General features: G+C 39.9%; 1 protein-coding gene across 3 annotated transcripts in view; it reads right to left on the reverse strand.

Annotated features, from left to right (window-relative positions):
* VWA3B (von Willebrand factor A domain containing 3B) overlaps positions 1-22,038 on the reverse strand; it is a 126,037-nt gene that overhangs the window by 45,912 nt on the left and 58,087 nt on the right. For 2 of the 3 annotated variants that reach the window (XM_019529450.1, XM_019529451.1), the window contains exons 16-23: positions 20,308-20,435; positions 17,490-17,680; positions 16,638-16,775; positions 14,901-14,940; positions 14,632-14,788; positions 10,477-10,595; positions 8,014-8,064; positions 4,089-4,308 (exon numbers count right to left, since the gene is read on the reverse strand). In XM_019529450.1, the coding sequence (XP_019384995.1) occupies positions 4,089-4,308; positions 8,014-8,064; positions 10,477-10,595; positions 14,632-14,788; positions 14,901-14,940; positions 16,638-16,775; positions 17,490-17,680; positions 20,308-20,435 (1,044 nt within the window). The remainder of the gene's footprint in view (positions 1-4,088; positions 4,309-8,013; positions 8,065-10,476; positions 10,596-14,631; positions 14,789-14,900; positions 14,941-16,637; positions 16,776-17,489; positions 17,681-20,307; positions 20,436-22,038) is intronic. The other variant, XM_019529449.1, reaches the window with a different exon arrangement.

Genomic DNA, 22,038 nt, shown 5'->3' on the forward strand with positions numbered 1-22,038 from the left:
CTTCCTGCCCTTTGGGCAGGGGGCTGGACTCGATGATCTCCCGAGGTCCCTTCCAGCCCTAATGTCGATGAAATCTATGAAATCTATGAAGACTGATTTTTCTCACCTTCATTTGGGAAAGAAGTTCTGAAGTTATTTTGGGAAAGAAGTTCTGAAGAAGTTCTTATTTCATTTGGGAAAGAACTTTACTTGTATTTAAGGACAGTACCCTAATTAATCATGGGCTTATTATCTGCAGACTAGATCAGAACATTTTGCTGACTTAGTGCTATCCATGAAAAGCATCCAGAAGTAGTTAGTGTAGAATATAACTGCCAGCCTAGAAAAGAGGAATTTCCTGATGGCTCCCTCTTCTTCCCTAGGTGCAGATCAAGACACTGATTTTTGACCTAGAGCACAAGTCTACGTAGGGTTTGGATCGTAACTGTTTTTCACAACCCTCTCTCTTACGCTTCAGCTTTGCAATTGAGACTTAAATATTTTGCTATTAGTTTCCAGATTTGATTTATCAGTCATCTAGAGGCAGGACAATCTCAATGAAAACGCTCAGCACTGGTACTCTGTTTTCCTGAGTGGTCCACCAACACTTCCCAAACTTGCTGAGCTAAAGGGCATGATAAAAAGTCTGGCTATTCACTCAGGGTAACACTTAGCTCACTGCATGAAGCACATTCAATGCTTTATTCATTATGTGTGATCCACTGAAATCCCAGGTTTAGGGTTCAGGACTTGTTGGACCTTCTCCAGTGAAGTCAGCTGTACCTTTCTGCTCTTGACCAAGGAGATACATTAATCCCATGTTCTTTGTTGGCTTGGGGATTATTTTTTTCTAATCAGATGTTATCACATCCACTTATGTTTTTACTTGGTTCTTGAAAGAGAAATATATTGGAATTTTTTTAAGTGCTCTTCAGGAACTGTATTGTATGTAGTAAATGCTCTTGGCCTCTGAAAAGCTATGGACACAGAAAGCACACTGTAGTAAGAAAGAAATGGTATGGGAATGCATATCATAACCTTTCAAGGTTATGTTTGAAAACTCCCATATTCATGCTACAACTAATTTTTCCACCACACAGTAGCAAAGTTCTATATTAGAAGCTGTAATGCTATGAATTCTCATGCCTCCCCCCTTGTTATCTTTACTCATCTAGTGCATTTTGAAGTGGCTATGTGTAGTAAAAAACTGCTTCAGTGCACTCTTTCCAAATGAGTTGCTCATAGCATTGACAACATATTGAAACTGACACTGAGCTGTCAAATTTCAAACAGCATTTATCAATGTGCATTCTCTGCATTACTTCTGTATTTGTTTTTCTGTCAAGCCATCAACTTTGTCACTCGTCAGTCTCCCTATCTTTTACCTGTCACTTTTAGCTTGAATTTCCATGGCCAAAGAAAGCCTAAGAGTCACAACCAGTGAGGCTAATATCAATCACACTCTCTCTCTCCCCCTTAACTTTAAAAAGCCATACTCAGAACACTAATAGCCTATCTATGCATGAAATCACATGCCTTTCACAAAAAATGATGAAATCACACATACACAGGTAAGATCACAATTTGTACTATTATATCTGTGAATTGGAACCAAAATCCCACTTTGGAAGTGAGAGTTATTTAATTTCCAACACACAAAATCCTCCTCTCCCACTTTCTACTTTCAGTTCTGTAAACTAAAATTCATGAGTCCTCATCCTTTGCTGGCCTACGGCAACAATAGCAAGCAAGTAACACCCTGCAGACATAGATACCTGCTCTCCTGTTAATCGCAGTGGCTGCAAGCTGTGTCAAGGGGTCTTGCAGGCAACACGGTGTCCATTAACCATGGGTTGTGGACCACTCTCTAACTCCATACCATTTGACTCAGCAGGAGATAAACAATCTTAAGTTAGATGTTAGGACTATGTATTCCCTTATCTGTCTGTGTCTAGAAAATAAACAGTTCAGCTTTCTAGCTTTAGAAAGTTTCTGATGTTTATAGATTTGAGGAAGATTTTGAAGGCCCAAAGAATAGTAAAGAACCTAACCAAAAACTACGGGGCCTCCAACAGGAGAAACATTGTGGGGTTTTGATTAACTGAATATAAAACCATGAGCTCTGTCACATTACAAAAAATAATACCATGCAAGGATAGAGTCATACTTAATTAGCACCTGATCCTACACATTGCTGAGCACCCGCATATTTCATTACAATGAAAGGAGAGTAAAGAACAATCAGTATTTACAGTATCAGAACCTTACACTGTACTTACTATGCATGAAATAGGAACAAACATTGGCTGTAAAAGACTGCTTATTTTAAAACTTGTGATCAACCTGTGTCTTTCTACTTCCAACTGTATCCTTGCATTTATCCTTTGATTTCACATTGTGCAGCAGTTGCTACATCATGTGGCTGTCTTGGATCAGTAAATATTTTATCAAAGTTATTTTGAAACTACTAGGTCAAATGTATTTTTAATACATTTAAAAAATTTAGACGGAGAAGTAAAAAGAAGGCTCTGGGATATGACCAGAATAGTAATCAGTTTGAGCTTGATAATGATTTTAACAAATTATTTGAATTTTCCTAGTAACATGCATGTAGAAAGAGCCTTAGAATACTTATATTTGCAGAGGCCTTCTAAACTAAAACAAAAGAAAATCACCACCAACAACTGAAGATATTTGGTAAGAAAAGGGCAACAGAAACATTGTTATGATTGAGAAAACAGCTTTATTTTGACTGGTTAAGCTCCTGGAGCTAAACTTGTGTGAAACCAAAGACCTTAAAACCCCATGGTGAAAATGTGGTCAGTGATTACCAGGTATCTGGGTTTTCTGTTTCCCATGGAAAACTGGAGAAAAACACAGATTTTCCCCCTTACCAGTGGAAAATGTGGTTTTCTCTATTTAACAGAGAAACCCATGTATTTTGCAGAGTGTTCTGCAGGTTGGCAGAGTTCCAGGGTCCCCTCCGGCAGGGCTGTGGGGAGGAGTAAGGGGCACCGGCAGGGCTGAAGGGCTGTGGCTTGAGAGTGAGGAGCCTGGACTTGTGTTCCATGAGCTGAGGGGGCAAGGGGGAGCTCTGATTTTCTGATAAAAATCCTAAAATCAAATACCAAAATTTATAGGTATTCAGAATTTATTTTATTACTAGTCAATTGCTTGTCAAGGATGACAGGCGGTGGGGAGAGAGGCAGCTGGGGTGAGAGGCCTGCATTCTGCCCTCCCCCCCCCCCACGTTTGGGGCCAGGCACGCTCCTCCTCTCCCCCCTGCCACCATGGGGCTGGGACTGGCACCATATATATTAGTGGCCTTTCATTTTAATGACAGATTTTGGGGGTTTTATCAGAGGACTTCCAGTTTTTTTACCAGGGAAAATCAGGATCCCTGATGATTACTATTTCTGCCCACTGATCAAGCTTTAACAGAGGAATGGAGTGTGCTCCCATGCAGGTTATTCTTTAACTTGATGGTTAGGGTGCTCTTCTGGACAGTAGGAGATATGTGTTTGGGTCTCCTCAGGATGATGAGAAAAGAGAGACCTGGGTTCTTGGCCTACCTTGAGAAAGTGCTCTAACTACTAAATTTTTGCACAAAAGGTGGGCACCACCATAACACAACAAGCCATTCTTGCGCCTGTCCTCAGAAGATGACTCCAGGTTCAGAATCAAGAAAAGGGCGGGAATTCAAATCTACCCATGTGCTAAGCATTTCCTATTGGCTAGCTCTAGGCAGCTTCATGTCCAGCTTCTCCTTTTTTCCCTTTGTTGTGAATTGCCCTTAGGAGGCCCTTAACTCTCCCTACTGACTGTAGACAGCCGAGGTGTAACCTACATCTGCATTTTGAATGATCATATTGGAGGCAGGCACCTCATTTTAAACAGGCCTGACTTGGGACCAATCTGGATTTTGCCCCATTCTTCTATTTCATTTAAGAAACATGCATCTCCTCCAGTGTACACAGAGTTATCACTGATTTATCAAACAGCCAAGTGACAGAAAAAATTATTACAGAAAGACAGGATGAAAAATCTCTGAAAAATATCTTTGACCACCTCTCTAATGCTATATACTTAATAGCACCAATACTACCTACCTTTTTACTGTGGTTGACAGGTGAAGCAGAAGTCCTCTGAATGTCCTTTTTGGCAGCTTCCTGAAGATCAGAGGCCTGTTGGATATATGTTAACCCTGCCAGAATTTCATCTTCCAACAGCATCACATCTTCATAGGAAACAGGCCAACCTAGATTTTCTAAAGACTCTAGCAAAGCTTCCTTATGTTCCATGTAGCGGACTGGCTTGTCCTGCTCAAACCTTAAACAAAATTAGACATTACATGCAAGCCGTGTTTTTTATTTTAAAGAAATTTGCAACCCAATTCATAGGCCAGATCCAGACATGCACGCATGTGCAGTTTGTGGTGCTGCAAACCTGTTTGCAGCGCCACAAACCACACACATTGCATGTTAAACTGTGCACAGCACTGCTGATTTGCAGCACTAGGGCAAAATATGCTATCATGATTTCCCAGTAGCAAAAAAAAAACCCTGAAAAAAAATGGTGCAAAGCACACCAAAGTGCTGCACTCCGGGACAAACATGGAGACAAAGGAGCAGGCAGCCCAGGGCTGCCTACTTTCCTGTCTCTGCATGCTATGGAGCCCCTACATTGAGGCACCCTGAACCCCAGCCAGCTGCTCCCCAGCAGAGTGCCTCGACACAGGGGAGCAGGCAAACCTGGGTTGGCTGCTCCCCTGTCTTCACACGCCTCAAAACAGGGGCTGCACTGCACAGCCCCCGCACTGAGGCATATGGAGGCCCTGTCTTGAGACACACTCCTCCCCAGCTAGACACTCCCCAGCTGGCTGGGCAGGAGTGTGCCTCAAGGCGAAGGCTCCACATGCCTCAATGCAGGGGCTCTACAGAGCATGGAGATAGGGGAGCAGGCAACCCTGGGCTCTTCCATCTCCATATGCCACTATCTGGCTCGCTGGAACACAGGGTGCCTCAGCACAGGGCCTGCCTGCCAGCTAGCCCCGCACTGAGGCACCCTGTGCCCCAGCCAGCACCCCCCTGCAGCAGCATGTGAAGCAGAGGGGCTATGTGTCCCTCTGCAAAGCACACAGGCAGGGGCATGCACTGTGGCACAAAGTAGCAGCAAAAATTTGTGCCACTACAGTTTGTGCTTCTGCAAACACGCACCCCTGCTCATGTGCACATGGCCATAGAGTTTAATGGGCCACTGGATCATCTAATCTGATCTCTTCATCTCTGATCTCTCGGGCCATTTTGTTTCACCGAGTTCCTTGGTAATTAGTGTTCAGCTAAAACATAACTATCCAAAAGGTACCCAAGTCTCTGTCTGAATACTAAGATTTTGAAATTTGAAAACCCCAGTCTTGGTTTGAAGACACCAAAAGATGATTTGGTAGCATAATACCTACTGTCTTCTCCATGAGAAGATACCCTATTTTCTCACATATATGCTGCAACTTTTTCCTGAAAACCAGACAGTGAAATTTGAAGTTTGCACTATATGCAAGAAAATCTTCTCTCTGGAAGTCCAGAAATTTGGCAGTATGGGGAGCAGTCAGACCGAGCACACAGGCCTGGAGCCAGTATGCAAGGTTGGACCCAGCACACAGTCCCAGTCCTGTTACACTTGATTAGGCCACAGCCCCAAACTGATCATGCTGGATGAGGTCCAGGCTATGCTCCCATACCATACCACCAGTCTCAGCACATGGCCCCAGACCTACAGCACCAAATTAAGCCAGTACATGGGTTCCCTCCAAGGGCCCCATTCAGTGCGTCGGGCTGGCAGCAACCTCAGCTCCCTAGATGCTGCTACTCAGATACTTACCCAATGTGAAATCTTTTTTTCTTTATGCTACCTTTTTAAAAACAAGGTGTGTGTTATATTCAGGAGTGAGTTACATGCAAGACAATGTGGTACTTATAAACTGAAAAATGGCTTGCTTAATCTTTTAGATAAATTAAAAGAGGGAGCTCTTTAAGTCTCTCTCCAGAAGGCATTTCCTTCAGCCTTCAAAGTATTTTGGGCTCTTGTCTGCAACCTCTCAAAATTTTTAACACCACTCTTAAAACACAGACACCAAAACTATACACACTACTACCATATACATCTATCAGTGCCATATGTAGTGTTAAAACACTTTCCTACTCTTACTCACTACTTCTATTTATTCGTCCAGGACCTGAAACATCCCTTTTTGTCACAGCATCACAGTGACAGCTCCCATTTAGTTGCTTGTCCACTTCCCTGGACCGGATCCCCCAGTCTATACACAAAGTCAGCGTTTTTTTATTTCTACATGTAAACTTTATTTTTGGCTATAGTAAACTACACTTTGACTGAATGGGCCCAGCTTACCAAGTGATCCAGACCATTCTGTATGACTGCCCTATATTGAGTATTGAGCCTACAACACTGATATGTTTTATCTTTCTCTTAATACACTTAAGAATCTCCTTCTGCTTTTCCTTATTTTTGCCCAGCATGGATTTTTCTTTTATCTTAGATTCTCTTACCAATTTTCTATATTTTGTAAATTTTAATGTATTTTGACTACTAATATATTTCTTCATTTTCCCATTTGTTACATATTTTTTTATTTTAAATGCTGCTTCCATTTTGCCTTTGATGGGTATTTAGGGCCAGATCTCAAATAGCCATTACAATCTGCCCCTAAATTAAGGTGCCTTATCCCAGGAAGGCAATACAAATGAGAAGTGTCAGGTACTTAGTCTTTTTACACAGTAAATTGGAAGACCTAGGTTACTCCCAGGCTACCCTATGGTCCCAAAGTCACTTTCAGATTACTGATTTGCTCAGTGGGGAGCCACTTACAGCTTGCCAATACAACTTCTTGTACAAACACGCCCTTGAGGTGCTTCTCAGTGTTATAAGTAAATTTCATATTGTTTTTATAAAAGCAAACAGCTAGCAAAACGGGGAATCTTCTCATTTTGAAACCTACTAGCCCATCTACACAGGCAGTTAACTGTGGAGTAGACTAATTAGCTGTGAAGTAAAGCATCACTATCTACACATGCAATGGTATTAGTCCACAGTAAAGTAATTAACACCACGGTGGATGTATCTACATGTGCCATTAGTGTGCAGCAATAACCTGCAGAGCTTATTGCTCCTGAGAAGCTCTTGGGCACACTGTTTACACGTGCACCCAGAAAGCAGTACACTGAACGCTGCTGAGCGTGAAAAAACTCTGCATAGTAGTACTTGCATTTACAAGCACTACCCTGCTGCAGAGTTTACTTGTTTCATGCACTCTAACAGAGGAGCGTGTATAGATGCTGAGACATTTACTGTGCAGTTAATTAGTCAACTGTGCAGTAAACATTTCATGTAGACACACCCAGTAAGAATCAGGAACAGTACTATCTTATGCTGGGCTAATTAACTGTGATTAAATGCACATGTAGACACTAACCACGAGCATAAATTGCACCCAGTCAACCCAGCCAGCCAGAGGCCAGATTTCTGCCTGCGGCCTAGCCACCCAGCTCTGCACTTTTAGCACCCTCATCCCCAACACTGCCCCTCTACCACCAACCAATGCCACCACCAGAGTCCAGGGCTGAATGGCCCTGGTATAAACTGCTCTGCCCCAACTCAAATTGCTGCTGCTCCAGGCACACACGTAGACTCTGTGGATTGGGTGGGGGAAGTTTACTCCAGCTCAAATTGCTCCAGAGTTTATTGCTTCAAGTTAATTGCACATGTAGACATACCCAGTGGGTCATAAAATAAAACCTAAGATGTAAATATTACTCTGTCACATAAAATTTTTACCAGTCAGGGAGAGACACGAGACACTTGAACATAAAAGAAGCTGGCTATAGGAAGAGCAGCAAAAGTATACTAAATATTTTTGATCTGATTTTCAAAGGTGCTGTGTCCCTTAGCTCCTATCATATTAATATATGTTCTAAAGATTCAATTCTTGAGTTGGAACATAAGAAGGTGACAGCTTACTTGTCTCTTTCTTCTTGAGATAGTGCTCTCCAAGTAATTAGATTGAGGCGCCTATTACAGAAAACAAAACAATTTCTGAGGGAGTGCAGTCAGAGTGCAGCTGATTATCATAACAACAACGGAAGAAAAGAACACAGCGTTTTAAAGACGTCTGCAATAATTTGTATTCTGCGAGTGCCACAGTGACAAACTGCATCCTTATCATTCAACTATGAAATTATCATCTGAAAAAGAAGATGGAAAAACAGCTTCTTCCATCAGTAGCAACATAATTATTTCAGGGTCACTGAAGGATTAGTACCAATCACTACTGTTTCCTGTAGGGATTTCAGTGGAAAGTTCAATGCATCACCCAGCAAGCTACATTAAGTAATTGGGCTGATTTAATATCAGACAACTTAAGCACTTCGTCCCCCAAGTAAACAGCTTCAGAAAATTGTAGCATGAGACATTTGAGAAACAATGTTCATGATTTTGCTTTTTTCTGTGGGACATCATGCCATTCCACTCCATTCTACTCTGGCTACTGAGAAAAAACTCTGTAGTGAAAATAAAACTTTCCCAGAAGCACCCTTACATACTATCACCTTTTAAAAACATCATAGCCTTTTGTCTTGCATTTGTATTTTTTTTTACATACACATTTCCACAAGTCAATTTAATCTGACAGTTTTATCGTCAGCTGTCAGCATTCAAACAATTAAACCATCACATAACGATTTCATGTTTTTTGCACTCTAGGGGTTGCCTAGGAGAATCCTAGTTGCCGTCCACAAGATAGGAAACTGAGCTCCACTATAGTCTCTTTCCAAATGTACAAGTTGGTTCCAGTACATTGCAAGAAAGAGTCAGACCTATTCAAACATTAGTCTTTTGTCAGTTTTGAGCAATGAATTCTTGCATTTAAGATGAAATAGCTTACACAAAACTGGATTCTGAGCATGGGCTTCTGACTGATTCAGTTCATCAGCTAAGGGAAACGAGAACCAGCGCCTTTAGAATGTAAATTACTTAGTTCATTCATAATCTGCAGTCTTGACATGTTCATCTGTCTATTTCACACTTCTAAATGCTACACTTTCATACCTAGCTCATTTGTAAATGCCTCTGGTTATTCAAGATCACACACTTAGTAGCTCCCAGTTTTTTTCTCCATCAGTGTAGGATATTCCTTCTGTACACACATGAAATTACTGTTATCATCATTTTCCTCTCTGTTAATTTAGTGCTAATAGTCAATCTATATATGGTGATATTATTGTCCTGGTTTCATTCTTCAAATCTGCAACTTCTGACATATTGTCTATTTTATAGTTGTAAAAATAAATTTGTGACCAATCATTATTCACAGAGCTAACCTGTAGTTCTTTCAAATTTAATTACCAGAAACGCTGCATTCAAGCATAAAAGACATAGCTGAGTTAGTGTTTCAGCTGGAAAAGTGTGTGATAATTTGACAATTAACATGCACTACAGGTTGAAAATGTGGCATCCAGATATTTAGGCCAGGAATATTTTCACTTTCCACATCCTCCAAAACAATGTTTGCTCAGGCTGATAAATTTTTTATTGCAACTAGATCACTATAGTTAAGGATCTATCAGTAATTCTGTTCTAAACATTTAAGTTTCAAGGATTTGCAATTTAGGTATTTGGATTCTCAAAAAATCATTTTTAATGGAAGTTAGTGTGTTTGTGTGTGTGCGCGCGCGCCTGTGCGTATTATATTATATCGCCTTTTGCATGATGAATACTTTGCAAAGTTTAAGCAATTTTTTGTCACAAAAATTAAAAATGAACATTATTTTTGTTTGTGAATAACTTTTTACTCACATCTAGTAAGGGCAAAGCCACACGCTCCCTTGGAGCAGTTTCAAAAGGCATGGTGGGGTAGAGCTACAGCTTCTGAGCAGGCAGAAATCATTGTGCTGTAACTGTGAGCTGTGGCAGAAGCCTGTAGTACTATAACAGTAGCAAAACCGCTCTAACTTTAACACCCACCTCACCCAGGGTTAAAGTAGAAATTAGGGCACTTGCATCATTACAGGCTCCTGCCCACCAATGTGTTAGAGCAGGGGTGTGAAACTCATCTAGCCACATGGACAGGATCAGGACCACAGCACCCCTCATACCCCCCGCCCCCCCAATCCCATGTCTGTTCTAGCTGGTATGGGACCCGCAGTGCATTGCAGCAATCCCAGAGTGCCCAGAACAGGCTCCGCATAGGAAACAGTCCAGCTGGGCACATACAATGCAGATCCTAGACTGGCTGACATAGGTGTCATGCTACATGTAGTGCCTGCCCTGGCTGTAGATACACCACATGTGGCACCTGTTCCAGGTACCATGTCACACACGACACCTGCTCCAACCACTTCAGAACCATGTTTGACACCCCTGATTTAGGACATAACAGATGATTTCCTAAATTCAGAATGCTGAATTTCTGAAGCAAAGACTTACCATTCATAAGATTTAACTGCTTGTTCCAGCTTCTCTTTATAAGCATCAAGATTCACTGCTTGAGGATTAATTAATGTGATTTGTTTCTTGTCATTGCTAATGTGGGCAAGGGGTAACACCTACAAAACAATAAAGAGCAAAGACTTCACTGAATATATGACTATTTATACAACCAAGTAAAGTCTCAAAGAACTTCAATAAGGAAAAACAAAGCACTTCATATAAGTGATCATACAGGCACAAGGTCCCATGAGAGAGATCAAACCTAATGGGATTTCAGTATTAGGATAAAATTGTCTTGCAATGTATTTCCAGAAATCCTATAAATAAATATGATCCCTAAAATAAGCATTGGAACCCTGCAAATTAAGCATGGGAAGGCACAACAAATTAATCTTGCTATTTTACAATTTATTTCTAACCAAAATAAACAATATCTCTCAATATTACTCTACTAATGAAAGCTAAGACAGAAAGTATGCAGGCAGATACAATACAGATTGTATTGTTTTAATAAATCACTGTGTTATTCTTCTGTATACAGCACCAGCTTATTCCAGAGATGCATATCATATACAAATAAGAAATGTATTTATTTATATACATGAAATGCTGTAACTTCTATTGCAAGAGCCAGATTTTCAAAAGTACTTAGGTGCCTAGAAGTACAGATAGACATTTTTACAATCATACTGGGATCAACCATCCTTGATGAAGTGCCTTTGAAAATTTCAGAAGCACCTATTTCCTTCTTTAGAAATCAAAATGTCTTTCAAAATCTTCATTACAACATTTAGGTAATGCACACTACATTATGGAACAGAAAACCCAGCACCCAAATAATTGATCTTTAAAAGAGAAGTAGGAAAAGAGAGACCATCCTTCACTTAAAAATCCATATACAATATCACCCAATATAAATTCCTATGGACCTTCAATCAACAAGCCAACGCAAGATTATGCTGGAAAAAATATTTCTTTCTTCTAGAGCATGGTAACAAGAAAAAAATATGAAATGGGAGAAGGGTACCACTGTATTAAGAACATATCAAAGCATATTCTGCACAATTATACTTCTCTCTTCAAAATTCTAGTGCAGTAAATGCCTTTCCCACTCCCAATCCAGATAGAACTGAAATTGATATTGGTGCTATAGAAAAAGTGTTTTCAATGCCACACCAAACAGTTGAGATTTGCTGTGACACTCAAGCTGGAGCACCTTCAGCCCAAAGGTATAAGGACTTTTTCTGCAAAAGTCATCTTCTACCACTATCTTCACTCCAACTAAACAGCTTACAAATATTCAATAATATTTCTGAATGACTATAATAGTCTAAGTGGAATGTTAAGAATTGGCAAAAATATGTTTACTATTATGGCATTAAACTTTATAGACTACGACTAGGGAATTCTTTCATGGAAGAGGAAATTAACCAAAAATGCATTTTCAGGGAGGCAATTATTTGCAAAATCTGGTCAGATTTGGTGAGTAGTTTAAAGTAGTAAAGGAAAAAATTAAAAGGTTAAATGTTTTATCTCAATATTTTAAAAAATAAGACATTTCAACATTTTGTTTCAAAATGGTGATTTCATTTCATAATTGACCTAAACTTTAAACAGAAAGAGGTAAATAACATGGAAACAAAAGAAAAATCATTTCATATTACATGAAAATTTGGGGGAGAGGGGCCAACCTGAAACCCGTGTTTTTCTGGGTGGTTTTTTGGTTCAGTTACTAGTCTATAAATTCTGTTTTTCATAAAGCTCTATCAAAGACCGTGCAATCTCTGGAGCAGATGCATAGAAGTATCAGTAGAGAAGCACTGCTCTGGAAATATGGTACAGAGAATTAATATTAGCTGAACATCCAAAAATTTTATTCTGCATATGAAATTGATGGTTAGTGTAATAATTAATCTCTTTGCAATGGCTCAGGTGAAACTGTCAGGGCACACAGAAATTAAAAGAGCAGGTCAGCATCTTGTTAATGAAGAGTTGTCATGGTAACCTTTTTACTTGCTTCTTTATTTCCAAGGTGAGAGAATTGTTGTTAGTGCATCAGTGTTAACAAAGGGCAAAAATCCAAAATAATGCCTTCCTCCAAGTAAACAAAGGAGCATATCTATTCTGCACAACAAAACCCAGTATCTTAGAAGAACTGATTCCAAAAATGTTGTAAATACTTATTCTGAAAGGGGGCTTTCAAAGTATAGGGGCAGCCAAGATTTTAATGCAATCTGTTAATCACTCTTGATCAAGATTTATAATTAAAGCCACATCCTATTCTCAGCTTTTCCCTGAAATACCGGCATAAAGCCAAAAGGCGAATGGGTTCCACATATAATAGAGATAATTCTGTTAGTTCCACTTGTCTGCAGTCCAGATTGTTGTCTTTCCTTTTCATACCACATGTGCCAGAGCTTGACAAACACATGCTCCAACTTAGGGTCATAACTTGCCATCAGTTATAGGCATGAAATGCTGTAATACTTTAAAACTGGAAATTTCTGCATGAAAATTAGACATTAAGATATGAGTATTCAATTGTAATTGCTGGTATTACTGTTGAAATGCTGTTCAGAACAAGCACCTTATGAAAGCAAACAGCCTTTTAAAATAAGCTGTGTACCGGGGTTCATTTCTATCAGCCCTGCCAGTGCCCCTCACTCCTAATCCACAGCCCCTGCTCCCACCAGACCCGCCAAAGGGGGCTGCCAGCTGCCTCTGTCCCAACCGGGTTGGGACATGGCAGCTCTGATTCATGGGGCTGACTCCTGGGGCTGCCCAGCCATGGAGTTCCCTGCTGCCCTCAAAGGGCTCCCCGGCCCCTTCCCCCACTGGAGGGGAAGTGCCTCCCCTGCCCTGCTACAGCCCACTTCCCCCAGCACTGCCCCTGCCCCTAATCACTCTCCCTTCACTGCCACCAGTGGAGCAGAGCACCAAACATTAATTCGTATTTCAAAAAACTGCCTAGACAGATTGGAGGACTCAAAAAGAGAACATGTCCAAGAAAACCCAGATGTATGGTAACCTTAAGCTAGAAAAAGCCTCTACACACTTGCTCTCAGCCCCTCCAGCTCCCTCTCGGCACTCACCTAAGTGAGGGGGTGGCTATCTAATAGCTGGGAGTTGGGCATGCAGAGGCTTTCCCCAACCTGACTTCCAGCTCCTGGCTATATTCCTCCTTGCTGTCCTGCAGCCCAGATGAGTGGTGGCATGGCAATTTAAAAGCTGGTGGCTGGGAACTGGGCTTGGGGAAGGCCCTCAAGACTGGCTCCCCCTTGCTGCTGTGCCACTCAGCTGACCAGCAAGGCAGCAATTTAAAAGCTGGCAGTGGGGTTCCCAAGCCCCATTCCCAGCCACTGGCTTTTAAATTGCCACCCTGCTGCTCATCTGGGCAGTAGGGAGGACAACGGGAGGCCAACAGGAGCCAACAAACCCCCTTTTCTCTTCACAACACCAGGTAATGCCTCATTTAGGGAAGAGGCAGGGAATAGTGGTTGCCGCTCCCCTCACCTTCTAGTCACACCAGCATAGGCTTTTTTAGTGACATTAATGAGCAGTAGGCTAATTCTACTGCACATTAGTGCAATAGTATGGCTATGCTAATGCACAGTAGAATTAGTCTACTGTGCATTTAGCGTCTTGTGTAGACATGCCACAGGCAGCACTGAGCACCTATCAAACCTGGACCCTCAATTATGTTATTGTGTTCCTTTTTAAACACACTCTAGTGAACATGTGTAAACCCTGAGAACTCAGTGATATAAGAAAGCATGACCAATTTTCCAATTAGCTTACGAAACCCAAAATTCAGATCTCCAGTGATTTATCATATATCACTAGTGGCTACCAGCCAGAAAAAAATCTGAACACCTAGTGGCTGCATGCTGCCACCCACTGGTAAAAAGGCAAGAAATGCAAACAGCATTAAGCTCCCCAATTCCTTCCCTCTTCAAGAAACATAATTAATGAACAGTTTTATTCTCTTAATGATTGTTGAAAATAAACACTATCAAATCTCTATGCTGAGCATCATTTGCATTTTATCACAATCAAAATAACTGTTTGATATTTATATGAGTGAACAATAAAATTACTTTCAAAAACAGTAATACATTTTAGATCTGTCCCAAAATAACACAAAAGCTTTACCTCATCAAAGACTTTAGAAACAACATGTTTGTCCAGAACTGGGATGTATTTAGTACTGTGAGGAACAGCTGTGGGGGCTAAGGCATCCATTATGGTGAGTCGCCTAGCAACCAAACCATGAGTCTTTAGCCAACGAGATGAAGAGATATCTAGAGAACTGAAAATAAGAATCCTCAAGATATAGCATGAGATAGAAAAGGTTTTGTTACTTTAGGAATTATTGAAAACAAATTATAAACACTTATCTTTTTGTGATATTATGTACATACTCTTTAGCTGTTCTTTTTGTCACCTTTTGGGTATTCATTTCTGTGGAAAACATTTACAAAACAACACATAATGATTCTGCATGCACACAAGTCATAAAACTGTAGCAATTAGTCTCAACAATTTGTCTTAACCTATCAGAAACACCATGAGGGTTGTACAATAATGCTTGTTCCAGCTGCTAAGCTTCTTTGTGAACATTAATCTCTTTTGTGTTTCAGTCTTGGTGTTTGATCAATATTAACAACATTCCCACCCACACTCTCCCAAGATCTAATTAACAGTGAAGTCTTAAAAAGTAGATAGGGACTAATTTAAAATCTTTTCAAAATTATTTTAAACTTCATTTTGATTTATAGCTTATAACTAAGGAAGAAAGATTCACCAGTTTGTTCCCTAACTCAGACCATAACAACATAATATACTGCCCCTGGCTGGCTGGCCAGCTGTGTTTCATTTAAGGTTAACTTGTATAAAGAGCTCATTAATCAAAAGTAATAGCTAGAGAACTAAAAACAAGAAACTGTGAGATGTATAAATGTCAAACACATTTTCAAATATCATGTATAGGGTTTTAAAACAAATGAAAGCACCTTTAGCATTAAGCTCAGAGCTATAATAGTCATTGGAAAAAAGGAATATCTGCTGGATATCTAATCCAAGTTTCTAACAAAATAGTTTCATTTCACTGACTACTTATCCCCATGTGCCGAGTGCAGCTTTTCTGAAGATCCTTGGCATATTACAGCACAGAAGTCACAAAAGACACTCTGTTTTGAAACATCTTCATCTGACCCCTCATACAATAAGGGTTCAGATTTTCACCCAACTGGTCATTTTTTAAGCTGTCTGCAGCCATGCACTTGTGTTTGGTCACAGCTATAGATGGCTTCCTGTGGCCAGATCAGCCAAAAACTGTCACTTCTGTCTGCGCCCATATAGTGAAGCTGGGCTTCTTTCTAAAACAGCACATCAGGATTTAAGCTAGAGCTGTCAATTTTAACCTTGATCTTTAATACAACCAACAATATATGACTTTTCCTTTTTTCTTTTACTGCAATGAGCATCTCTTAGATAGTCACCCTAGACCCAAAAAAAACTATGATTCAGCTCCTCCTTCAGCAGTTTCAGGGCATGTCTACCCCTGCACTTCAGTTAGATATATTCAAAATAACTTTAAACTAGATATTTTGGGTACCACCAGCAGACTAGTGATAGAAACATGGAACCCAGTGCAGGCTGCAAACACCCCCAACAAGCACACCTAATGGATCCAGACCATGCTGGGACAAGAAATATAAAATCTGCCAACACATCTCCACTACTTCCACAATAACTCCACTTCTTCCACAATATTCTCCACTTCTTTTGTAGGAAATGACCTTGCCAGAGGTACAGTATACAGATAGCATGGAAGAAGATTAAGTTCCTTCCAAGATGACTAAGACCATGACCATTTTCCTTGCAAGAGGAAAAATAATAAATGGAGTATTATTTATAAATCTGTGAATTTTATTTATCTTTCCATTTGTATTCATTCTAATTTAGTATCTCAAATTTTAGCATTACCATCCCACTGGACTTCCTTCCTTGACCATGTCAGTTAAGCACATCCCTGGCTCCTCTTGACAGCAGTTTAAAAGTTTATTTGCTCATTCACCCTGACCTCAAACATGGCACCACCAGATTTAAACAAATCAAAAGAAAAATTGTTCACCTCACACAGTTGTGCTACTTGCCTTTAAAACTGGCTGCAGGGCTCAGTGTGTTTTTGAGGTGAAAATCCTTTCTTTCAGGAGATATCTTCTCATCTGGACTTCCTTTACGAGATTTTAGTCCATGACCTCGAGTTCTGAGCAGACTAGTCTTTGTTTGCTCTGCAAGTGTTCAGAAGAAGGCAAAGGAACAACTCAGCTACAAATCAATGGATGCTCGCAGTTCTTGAACACAGAACTCTTCTCAAGTATCAACCGTCTGTTCTACTGTTCTAGCGTATTACTGCAGATCAAGTCTTGCATGTAAAAATACTTCAACTAATACTCATTTATTCACTGTATTTTCCAAAGTTAAGATGCTGAAGTATTTTTTTTCCAGATAAGCCAAGTAAATTGTTTTTCAAATGATCTCACATGTTGCTTCAAAGAATAATTTAGTTGATAATAAATCAAAAAGTGAGATTTTTAAATGAACATTATAAATAATAAAACACACATGTTGGCTCTTCACTGTTATCATGATTTGTTTGATTACATTAATAAAAAAGAGAGGGGGTATTAAGCTCCCTACTATTAATAGCTTTTTTTTTCTTTTTGTTTTCTTAAATCAATCAAGATAATTAAAATTTATCATTCCACTGCAGGAAGTGCTACACAAACACCACAACAGATTGTAAAAATAACTACTATAAGTATCCAAGAGGAGAGAAATGCAAAAAAGTAGTGAAAAGTAAATCAGAGATTTAAGATTACTTCCATGCAAAACGTCAAACTTTAATTATGACCAAGATAAAGAATTATCATTTTATTTTTGGCAAAATCACTTCAAAACTGATGAACAAATTCTAGTATCTACCTTTCAGTTCAGACAGTTACCTGCGTACAGTGCCTTTTTCCTTATGGCTGGACTGTCATAACAAGTTTGCCATGTATTTCGTATATGGTGGTGTGCAGTCAGTGTTGGCTCTTCTAATGTACAGTGTGGTCTACTGGTGGGAGAAGCATTCAGCTCCTGGATATGCGTGGTTATAGATGAAGTAGTAAAAGTCTGCTTGTGAGGACTGTTACTGACAGATGAAGGAAAAAAATGAAGTGAATACCTTGAAGAGTACGAATACTTTTATAAGAAATCACTTTTCCAGTGTTATAAAGCTTAAATTGAACACTGATTTCAAATATTAGACAATGATTAATATTGTTTTACTAGTGTCTAAGTGTCCAGGGTGGCTTAAAAGTTGTTAGTTTTGCTTTAAAATGTTCTGTTATAAACATCTGGATGTAAATATGTAAACAGTTTATTCTTTACTGGAGCCAGAATGTTCTAACTCTAGCTGGTCTGAATTCTGGGGGAAAGGGTAAGCCATCCTATCAATAAGCAGTAAATGATATGCCTGCACAAGTGCTAATAAAAATTAAAACCTGCTTTGAATTGGGGATGGTCCTGCTTTGGGCAGGGGGTTGGACTAGATGACCTCCTTAGGTCTCTTTCAAGTTTAATTTTCTATGATTCTATAAAATCAATCACTTTGCCTTTTTATATGGAGCTGCTGATCTTTTTTACCACACTTCAAACCACTCCACAAGACATAAATCTTCTCATCTCTAACCACGAACTTTGGCCTTTATTCAGGTTGTTTTGAAAGTGGGAGTCATTTTTATAAAGTAGTTTTTCTTATTTGGAATTATTGTAAAAAAGTGCACCAAGTATAGTAACTTACTCTTTTTGCTTCATACTTTGCTCCTATAAGGCATCAGATACGCCTAACGATCCAAGGTTTGGCCACAGGAACTGCAGCAGCAGCAGCAAAGCAAAGTTTCCTACTGTAGCCCAGAAATTAGCCTCCATCAGGACTTGGAACAACTAGTTATAGCTTTGGAAGAGACACTCATTCTTTGTTGTATTATACTTCCAATTAGCCTTTTTTGTGAAGGAATCACTTGGTCACCAGTTTCTTGGAATGTCACAGAAATCACAGGGACAAACAACGTGAGTGTATGGATATGTTTTCAAAGGATCACCACTTAAAAAGGAAAGGTATGTCCAACCCCTAAGGTAAGTACCATTATGCTAAGGGTTAAGAAACACATGGTTGTAGGTGCTGCGCATTATATTCTGGCTAAATGAGTTAACACTTACATTCCCCTTTGTTTATTAGCAGCTAAAATAATTAATAACTACTGCCCAAGAACTAGACCCGAAGCAAACCTGAGCAGCAGCTGGGTTAGGCAGTTCATGTAATATCCTGGAGGTCTGAAAACCCACACGTGGGTCGAAGATTGATTTTGTGCTGTATGTAGGGGAGAAGAACACCAAAAACACCATGGAAGCAGGCAGAGATGAGAGCAGAAAAACTAACACGTAGCAAGAGACACACTTCTAGTGTAGCCCAAAGGGCAAAGCTGAGAGAAACAGTTTGAGGAAAGTGCTGAGCTGAGTGAGTCGTCAGATTCTCTGCTGAGCAAAGGAACTCACCCCTGCTTGTTTCCCACTTTGTTCAGGAAAGTAAGACTTAATGTACTTTCCTTGAAAATAAACTATATTGCATCAGAGAAACAGCTGCCTCTAATGGGAACAATCTGTAGGTAAAACTACATGGGAAAAAAACTACATATCCCATGAAAAATTCCACAATTTCAAAAAAACTTCTTTTCTAAATCAAACCAAAGAACTTTCAGAGATCTCTCTCTCACACACACACACGCACACATACAGGTTTCAACCTTGACTGGACTTGAATTTCAGCCTTCTATGCCCCAGCACTGAAACATATGAAATAAATGGTTCATGTTTTCTCCGGTCCAATGAATGTATAATTACAAAGACAAACAGCTCCACAGAAAAGACCATTTTAGTTACAAAAATTCCCAGCCAGCTCCATCCAGATGCTACAAATTTTAGCTAACCAGTCAGGGCAAAGAGAGCAAGAGTCCCATCTGCTGGAGGCAGCAAATACTCCTGGTCTGGGACAGACATTGCATAAACTGGTTTGCCCCAAATCAGTTAAGTCTGATACTACGTTCAACCAGGTTTATCTCAAACCAGTTTCAGTCATTTTCAGACTTGTTTATGTGTACTGAATGTCTGTTCTGTTACAGGTTTAAACCAATTTCTCATCACTTAAACCAGTTTATGTGTAATGTCTGTCCCTAGCTACAACGTGCACCTGGAGTCAGCAACCTACAGCACTCAAGCCAGATGAGGTCTGATCCAGCATGGGGGATTGGTGTCATAGAGCCATGCCACACAGCCCCTTAGTTCCATGAAGTTTCCCTCTATTATACAGAGCCTGCTGCTCTGCTGCATATGAGCCTACACTTGCTGCAGAGAGGCTGGAAATCTGGCAGCCAGCTACTTAGAGCAGGAAGGGGAAGAGACTTCTGGGAGAGAGCCCAGGTGGCAAAAAGCTCCTACTCCTGGCTTACACTGATTGTTATTGGTCCTGATCGCATTCCATTTTATTCCAGTTCACTGCATTACATTTTTAAAATATATTTTCCCAGACACCTCTTTTCCTACCATAAAATAGTTTGATTCCTTTGAAAATGCCAATTAAAGTTTTTTCAATTTCTCCTTGCAAATGGAAACTGTATCAGGGATGTCGTCAGCTGGAAAATGTGGAACAAGACAAAAAATGCAACGGATAGCCAGTCACCCACAGAGCACCCTGAGGGACAGAGACAGTTGAGGACATACTTGTTTTCAGGCTCTTTTTCTCCATTACACCAATCTATCATCAAACATTCAGCATGGAAAGCCTTCACTTTCTCTAGATCTTTCTCCCCCTGTTCAATTTCTCTTTTTAAAAGGTATATATCTTCACTCTGCCAAAATACAAAGCAAATGCATTATTGCAAATGCATTATTGCAATTACATTTAACACATGCTTAGTTTCTTAACTGAAACAATCCAAATTCTGAAAGTAAGTCTGGGTATTTATTCAACTAGAAAGATGGGATTAAGTTTTGAATGTGCTGAATTATTTTCTTTACAGACTCCCTCACTGCTCACATTCTCAGTATAATAAGCAAACTGATGGCAAAAACAGGACAAATACAACACATGCAATTTAATTAGATTTAATTAGAAGAACAACACTGGAATTTCCTAGCAAACCGCTTGTCCCCTTGAAACACTCTTATATGTTCCAAAGAAATTTGTATAGCTATATTATAAACAGTAGAATATCTGATTTAGTTATATACACTTTGCTTTATCTGTTGTTAGTTTTGACATGGGCCTGGGTGTCATCCTCTACCTGAAAAAAGTGAGTGTGGACTGGGTGCAAAACACTGCCAGATCAGAATGATAGAATTTTAAACCAACTCTGCACAGACACAAAGAAGGAGGCAGTGGAGAATCTTTCATAAATAATTTCTGACGTAAACTACTGCCACATTCATTTACTCATTCTTCATTGTTAATTTCCTACATTTCCATTATGAACATATGTATAATATTCTCATACCATCCCATTTCTGTCCCTCAGATATTCTTTAGTATTGCCCATTTATATTAGGGATAATATAAAAAGGCAGGTGGAAAGGGGACTAAAACCATCCTAGACCTTATTACTTCTAATTTAAATAAAAGCCCAAGTAAACAGAAGATCAGTAGAGTCCCTAAACCTTAACACAATAAATAAATAACCTGTAAGAGATGAATACCAAACCATTCCATGAGACAAATCCTACCTGTATTACATACCTATCTCTCCAAAAGCTAAGGTAAAATGACAGGCCATAAAGATCGCCTTAAAAGTGAGCTGATTTTGGCTCTTTTGGGACAGGTAGCAAATCTGATGATGGCCTTAAAATTGCCTCAATTGGCCAAAAGCACAAAATGTGGCCATCATTCCCGCCTCTCTGCCATGTACACAATCACATAAACTGACTCTATATAGTAGGGTGTTGGTACAGAACTGACATTTGTGACATATGTAGTTAGCAGAGAACTGACATTAGTCATTACATGTAATGGGCCCTCTGATGCTGGAGCTACATGACAGACCTGATCAGGGGAAAGTTACCTGCTTACTTAAACAGGAAAGCAAGAAGCTACATTTACATTTCAAGATAAAACCTGTAAGAGGTGAGAGACTGGGCACTTGTACATGTGATGCCATTACCATGTACGTGACAAAAATGTCACTTTGTGTGATTTAAAAGCATCACACTGTAGATGTGCAAAAATTTGGGGGATTTTAAATGAGTTTGCATCATTGCAAACTAAACTACATCCTGATGTAGTTTAGTTTGCAATGTTGCAAATTGCAGCAATGCAGCTGTCAGCTCACCCTCCAGCCACAGGAGAGGCAGGCATGTTCTGCAAAAATAAAGGATCAGGTCCCTCGCTACTTCTGCCTTTATCAGGCTCCTGCAGGTGGAAAGACTCCTAGGGCTGCCCAGGAATGGGCTGGCTTGCCT

The sequence above is a fragment of the Crocodylus porosus genome, unplaced genomic scaffold (genome assembly GCF_001723895.1).
Source record: "Crocodylus porosus isolate Cpor-Errol unplaced genomic scaffold, CroPor_comp1, whole genome shotgun sequence".
Classification (NCBI taxonomy): domain Eukaryota; kingdom Metazoa; phylum Chordata; order Crocodylia; family Crocodylidae; genus Crocodylus; species Crocodylus porosus.